The sequence below is a fragment of the Plasmopara halstedii genome (genome assembly GCF_900000015.1).
Source record: "Plasmopara halstedii genome assembly, contig: Scaffold_1898, whole genome shotgun sequence".
Classification (NCBI taxonomy): domain Eukaryota; phylum Oomycota; class Peronosporomycetes; order Peronosporales; family Peronosporaceae; genus Plasmopara; species Plasmopara halstedii.
In genome coordinates, this window is record NW_020188806.1 from 114,946 (window position 1) to 122,072 (window position 7,127).

At 43.6% G+C, this 7,127-nt stretch overlaps 1 protein-coding gene across 1 annotated transcript; it reads left to right on the top strand.

The window, feature by feature from the left end:
* Positions 1-6,037: 6,037 nt before the first annotated feature.
* On the top strand, positions 6,038-6,383 carry PHALS_02357 (uncharacterized protein; the record flags this gene model as incomplete). The annotated part of the gene is made up of 2 exons (XM_024716841.1): positions 6,038-6,056; positions 6,139-6,383. The coding sequence occupies 2 exons, from the start codon at positions 6,038-6,040 to the stop codon at positions 6,381-6,383; spliced, it is 264 nt and encodes an 87-aa protein (XP_024582399.1).
* Between the last annotated feature and the right edge of the window lie 744 nt (positions 6,384-7,127).

Here is a 7,127-nt window from a genome sequence, read left to right on the forward strand (position 1 = left end):
GGCGATCTCCAAATAAAAGATTTGCAAATTCTTTACGCATCGTCAATCTGTCGCCTTTTCGAGGATTCGGGCAGAATCTAAAGCATGAGCTGCTGTCCAGCAATATCATGCAGGTGACTATGGTCTAGAGGGAGGAGGTTGCCGAATGGGGTTTGCAGAAGGAATGCCAAACCGATAACAGCGCGCGAAGAGCGCTTTGACTCACACCTGCTGTAGGCATTCCTTGCATAAGCTGAGCCCAGATAAGTCATAGCGCGGATAAACGTAACCCTTCACACCCGCTGTGACCACTTGTCTGATCTTCCGGAGGAAATCGTTGCCGATCCGCCAGCGTTCGGGACAAAGTACAGCGTTAGGCAGTACTGATCACTACCGCGTGGTCAAGTCGTCCCTTTGAAGGTTGCTACAAGGTCGGAAACATAGGTAGATATACTACACCATATGCGATTCCGACTTTTTTCTATTGAATATCACGAGGCGATAGTCTGTACGCGCGTTGTTCATAAGGTTGTCAAATTACATGGGGCGACCATTTTAGGCTAGCCTCAACCCCACAAATAGGCGAGGCACAAATTCTTCATCTGGAATCACACACAACTACTTCGGCGACATTATCAAACGCTGCTGCGCTGAGCAACCCCGGTCCAGAATGAGCTCACATCTTGAAGTGAGATGCAAGAAAACTTTTCTCGAATGTACAAAATTTTTTTGACCATTTTGTAGATTTCGGTTTTCGAGAGCTAGCCAAGCAAGCTGATCGATCATGTGGATACTAAACGATCCGTTAAATCTGTTTTTGGCTAACACCAAAGATACCGACATTATATTAACAGTGGCTCGGCCTCACAATGGGCGGCACAAGTAAAGTTGCGTCTTATTCACCCGAAAAATGCACATGCTCTACACCTTCTGTACGAGTGTTTACACCGGTGAGATCTGGTACGCTTTCACATTGTTGTCACTCGGAGTTCAGGCAACCGGCTTGAAGCACCAGAACGATTCAATACGGGATAGTAGCGATCGTGCTTCAAAAGGCAGCGGTTCGTGGGACACGCGGGGCGGTAGTCTTACGCAAAGCGTTAAATAAAAGTTTGGAAATATGGATGCTAAATAATTTCGTTTTCAGTTAGTATTTCTTCGAAAGAGGAGTCTATCTTCTAAAGTTAGTAGCTTTCACATCTATATATCTCTTTCAAAAGTTGGTAATAGTATCCAAACTTATTAAACGTCTTCTTACGGACGCGGGGTGCATTGATACTTTCAGTATCCACTACGCCTTTTTGAAAGCAGTGAATGTCGCAGCAGCTGCAAAACGCAAGTATTGAATCGCAAGCGTCGGTTTCCGAGTTGCGAAAGGTGAACGCTCGCTAGAGGAAATAGATCTTAACCAGGATGAGACTTGAGAAGGTATTTTCGTGGCCGCTGAACTGCGCGTTAATATTCAATGCTGTTACAAATATATTCAAGCCCTGCAATTTCCCTTCTCTCTCGACTGGAAAATTTGGAGGGTCGAGCTGCTACGCAGGGCTGGCCTTAAAATGCCCACCCCAGGAAACCTCATAAGAGCTAAGTTTGGTGGTTACCTCTTTTAGAGACGCGAATCTCAATAATGGAAGTAGGATGTATACTTCCATATTTTTCCAGCCGTCGACTCTACCGTTCCGGGATATTAAGCCATAAAACGCCCTTATAGGTCGAAAATTGTACATTTTTGTGCCATGTGCTACTGCTGTAAACAAAAAAGAATACTTGAATGTATTGAATATGCTAAGTCGCCAAGTATGTAAAATTAATCTGTGCGTCTCACGGCCAGAACACTTATTGTATTGTTGTTGATATTCTTAATCCCTTGACAGTACAAACGCCGCTTGATTCAAGGCCCCCATTTACCGACCCTGGGCTCAAGTGGTTAGTCGCTTGACCTGTGACCGGGAGGTGCCTGGTTCGATACACATGGGATACGAAGTAAGGCAGCCGGGGGAAGGTCGCTTAGGTAGACGGGCGATCGCACATAAGAAGTGTATCTGCACCCCCATGGACATGTGATAGCTGGTTGGGCTGGAGGCCCCACTGACCGAAAGAGCCTAATTGTGTAATACGGGGTACGGAACTCGGTTCCACGAAGAGTCGGACAGCTACCAGCATTCTGAGCTAGAGAAAGCTTAGTCCTAGCGTGTATGTTCCGGAAACTTAAATCTCTCATCAGAACTATCATTTGAGATACGATCTCATTTTATTTATGGCTTCGTAAAATACCCTAAATCAAGGATCGACGGGAAGCCAAACGCATTAGGTACATCACACCTCTTTCTTAGTGCATCATCTTGAAATCAAAATATAGTGTGGCGCGAGCACAAACCGTTGGTAGCTTTGGTACAGAACGCAATGATCAAGGTAAGTAGCAAAGATATTGCTAGAAGCATCGGGCCGGTTCAAAGCTGTTCATAAAATCCTAACATTGAAAATCAAGACAATCTAGCTTCTGTCTCATAAAGTGTATGTTTTTTAAAATGTGGCTTCTTTCTGCACGTGTTGACTATACGTTGGATTTTCAGGTATAGAAGCCGTGGCAAAAATCACGAAAAAAGGTATACAAATGACTGCAAGACGGTGGACACATTGAATTATTTCTGATACCTATAGTAAAGGAGCTAAGCTCATCATCTTACCGAGGTGATTCTTTCATTGAGAATACACAAAGAGCCGAAGGGTGAGGGGTGAAGCAGCTATTCTGGAAGATCTTGCAGAGTCACTTTACCCTATGTTGCGATATTATCAAGACATGATAAACCCGTCACCGGCGTTGTTCCAACCTCCTCATTGGTTCGACATCCGAATATTTTGTAATTTTTTGATAATTGCTACCAAGAAGCGTGCCAAGAAACAAGATTTACTGTTGCAAAAGGGTAAAACTTATGAATCTGTGCCGACATTTTGCAGTAGAAAAGAAACCAGCCATTGGCATATATGTCTTGCTGAAAAGCTACATGCAGCCTGCAGATGCCGGTGCCACGAAAGAATATACAACAGCACTAACTTCAGTGCTCTTGACCTAGTTAATTGCGTAGATCAACTGCTCATGAGATACAGTAATATTTTCTCTCACTTCAGTAGCATCAAGAGCGGGATGCTCTGGGGGTACCCCGCGGACATTTAACGATCTAACCACCCCGAACTGTCTAACGCTCAGTACCTTCGGCTGCACAGTACATACGCAGAGATCTATCTCGATGTGCTGATAGTCCACCGTCCTGCATGGCAAGGAATATTGAGTGTGAGAATCCACAACAAACACTTACGAGCAGTGCTCAAGTGTATCTGCTCAAAAAAGCTATCTAAGTATTTCTAGCATGCTACAGTAGAACATGGTGGCTAGGCTGATCTCTTACTTATCAAGACCTTAGTAAATATGATAGAGCCGCTCTTTTCAAGAGAACTCAAAAAGTGGCTTAAATTCACTAAAAATACAGCTCAGCCTATGCAATGTAGCATGATCTCCTTAAAAGGTATCTGAGGTGTGGGAGAGCAGATGACCTTTCGAAGCTGTTAAGAATGCTTAAAGCTTGTTTTTTAGGGTGCTTCCGACACCGGACTAGCCAATTTACGTTGTCTTTGATGCTGCGACGTTTGACATCGGCTATGCTGAACGACCGCGCCACTGCGATAGAATCTTGGTAGCTTGAAGCGACAGAGTAAATATTTCAACCACGACACAAAAATTCAATTTGTAAAGTATGCTCTTGCCAAGTTCAGAATACACCTTCTTGGCTCAATCTATTTGAGATCTTGCGTCCTTATGCACAGCGAAATTGTCGACGTTTCTCTCGTGCAGAACGTCTAGATGATAATATTTCCTTTAACATGTACGTTGAAGGCGATCATAAAACTGGCTGGCAAAATTCCGTGGCAGACGCGCTTTGAATTTGTCCAAAATACAAAATTTTCGTGTTACAATGATGATGTTATGCACGGACAATTTTGTACTAGTCATACACATTTAACTTGTGAAGTGCTTTTCATAGCATCGGAAAGTAAGTATTCTGAATCGCATATCGCTTTTCTGAGAGTTTAAATTCGCGCTTAATAATATCTTTATTCAATGTTACTGTGTTACAGTATGGATCCACTGGATACACAACGTCTGATTTTATCGTATGACAAGGAGTTCAAATACGAATTTTCCTTACGAGACCCACGGAACATCTTTATCCGGACTTCTCGAAAAAGAGAAGACATATGACTCATCAAGTGCTACGTAATAATGGTGTAACATGTTCGAATACAGCAAATAGTCGCGCACTTGTGAATTGTGTCGAAGTGTAAAATATTCGCCGCATGCTACTTCACCTTTACCCAGTAACAGAGAGTGAAAACAATGGTATGGAATCGAAATCTAGACTTTTTGAAGATACGTCAGGAAAATCCGGCAAAATGGTCTTTGTTGACCGTTAGAGCGAAATTGTCCAAATTGTGATGTCAATGAGACCGTTTCTGCTGCCGATCTGGCTAAAATATTCCTAAGCAAATGATTTTGCCAGCGTTAAATCCCTGTGGCAATTGCTTCGGTTTGAGTTCTTATACTTATGTGTGCAATAGATTTTTTGGCGGCTAGAAATCCACGGTGGAACATTTACCGATTGATGACTTCATGGAGTGCATTTAATTCTTTGTGCGCGTGTACACTTGCGGAGGAACTGCGGTTTTGAACGGCATTTTCTCACTCATTGCGTTGCGCCAATTGATGCCTGTCATACCTAATTAACTTCTTTCAGTGCATAAATCCTAAAGTTAGATAAAATATATTTGTATCCGATGTGGATGATAAGATTTGACAAAATTTGCTTAACCATGCACTGTCAACAAGCTTGAAAACAATGTTGCACCGTACTTTTTTGGATCTTTACGGTCGTAGTCAAAACGGAAGTGCGTTATGATTTAGTTTCCTAAGATAAAATAAGCACCCCTGAGCATACTTCATCTAAAATCACAATTCCATTTTTATAATCCATACGAGTGTGGAAAGTTCGATCGCAGACAAAGTAACGTCTCAACAGGTTTTGTGGACTATTTGTCTTTGTTCTAATTAGCAGTTGTGGTTTGTCCATTCAGGTTGCCTTGAGCCACTGGATCCAATTACGCTGTTCCTTGAGCGTGTCTGAAAAAAATTTACGCCCACAACGGATTCATGTTGAGACTATCTAAGAGAGCTGACACAAGTCTTCATAATCTCGGAAGCTGAAGGTGACAAGCCACAAAATGGTATACTTTGTCGGCCCGGATCGATGAGCAAGGTGAAAGAAGACCCATTCCTTCGTGGAGCAGATTTGAAGCCGACTTGCTTACTAAATGCATAGCCAATATCTGGTAACGTGTTTGGATTATTCCCAGTCCAGGTCCTTCTGGAATCTCGATATTTTCATCTGGCATGATTACCTGGCGTAGTTGACTCTCATTGCAGCGGGGATGCCGTAGATCTTTGCTAAGAGGAAGCTAAGCTAAGGTCAGCGAAATTTTGATCTTTACAGGAACCAGAACGAGCGCAGCGGATCGCAATCCACTGCCTCCTGGAGTACTGAAAACCTTACCAAGATAAAGGAAATCTTCCGTACAAATTGAAACTGTATCGAATTGGTTAAGTTGCGGCAGAGCCGCCAATATCTAAAACATTAAATTTTCCTAATCAAGGTAGTAATACCTAATTAATATAAAATTTAGTTAAATTTAGTTAAATTACTATTGGCAAAAGTGCCACGTGGTGACTTCTTGTTACGGTTTAGCCACACCACTGTGTGATTACACCAACTTGTGTAATCCACACCTATAAACTGTCGCCCTCCACTCAGGGGAACGTGTATCCCCGTTTCATTCATGACTAGGTATACCCTCTATATTTGTATTCAAAGAGTAAAAGCAGATTCTCGCAACGCAACGTGCTTCCCAACACCCCCCAATTTCAAATTTAACATTTGACATGTAGTTGTACAGGAATACTAGAATACTCGTGGGCATATGCCGAGCTGTTGTCAGCATAAACCGAATGTTAGGCGAGTGTCCACGTCAGTGTCAACTTAGCGCTACGAGAATTGTGAAATTTAACACTAGGTGATTTTCTACTCTGACGCCGACTAATTGAGATAGACCTTTTAACGCCCCATAATGTTGACAAAACCTATTCATTTAACGCTCGCGTTGAGCCATATACACCATGGTATTGTCGCCAAACTATCAAACTGTGGGCAAAGCTCTCATACTGGCACGATTTGTCCTGTGCTAATTCATTTGTGAACAGTACAACAAATCATGGTATATCGGCCCATGAAGCGTTGTGGGGCGAATGTTGCGAACCTATTTTGCTCTTTGACCTTGGTGCAGGATGTGGCTAGGAACTGCGTACCTGAAGTCTTTTCGATTTAGATCAGGGTCCTGACGTCTGTAAAAAAATATAGCTCAAAGATCGCATCGAATCTTGTGGCTGCGAAGCAGTCAGTATTCATGTAGATCGGTGATTTATGTAATTTCAATGTGTGGTCAGGTACCATGATTGCAGCGGGGCTGCCGTAGCGTAGCGCTTCCCCCATTAAGATTGAAAACATTTACAGTTCTAATCGACTATTGCCTCAACGAGACTCGCGTGTCCGTTAGACATTGCAACTCAATCTGTCTAACAACTTCCTTGCTCAATGAGTCCTGTGTCTACGACATGTAGTCACCAAGTCTCGCTGGTTCTGACAGCGAGCACGGGCAGAGACCAACTTCCTCTCCCATACGCGGTGCGATGTCGGACAGTGTGTCCGCGGCACGGGGGGATGTATATCCTAGGCTCGATGAGAAAAACGTCGCGCTCCGTACACGCTTATAATGCCGAGTGGCTTCGTTGAGGATGTGGTCGACTATGAGTCTGACACCTCTTTTTTTACCGCATGGGATGACGAGGAAGGTGAGCTGCGCCAGCAGCGTGATACGAGGCCTGCTCGCGCCTTGTGGACCCCATGTCTGTTCCCTGATTTCTCGTCAACTGAGGAACGTGGAGTAATCACCAATGAACTCGACGGGTCTCAGAGGCGGCAGCTTGAAGCTGCCTATAGGGCGGCTCTAAAGTGCACCCATCCACGGCCAGTCATTTACCC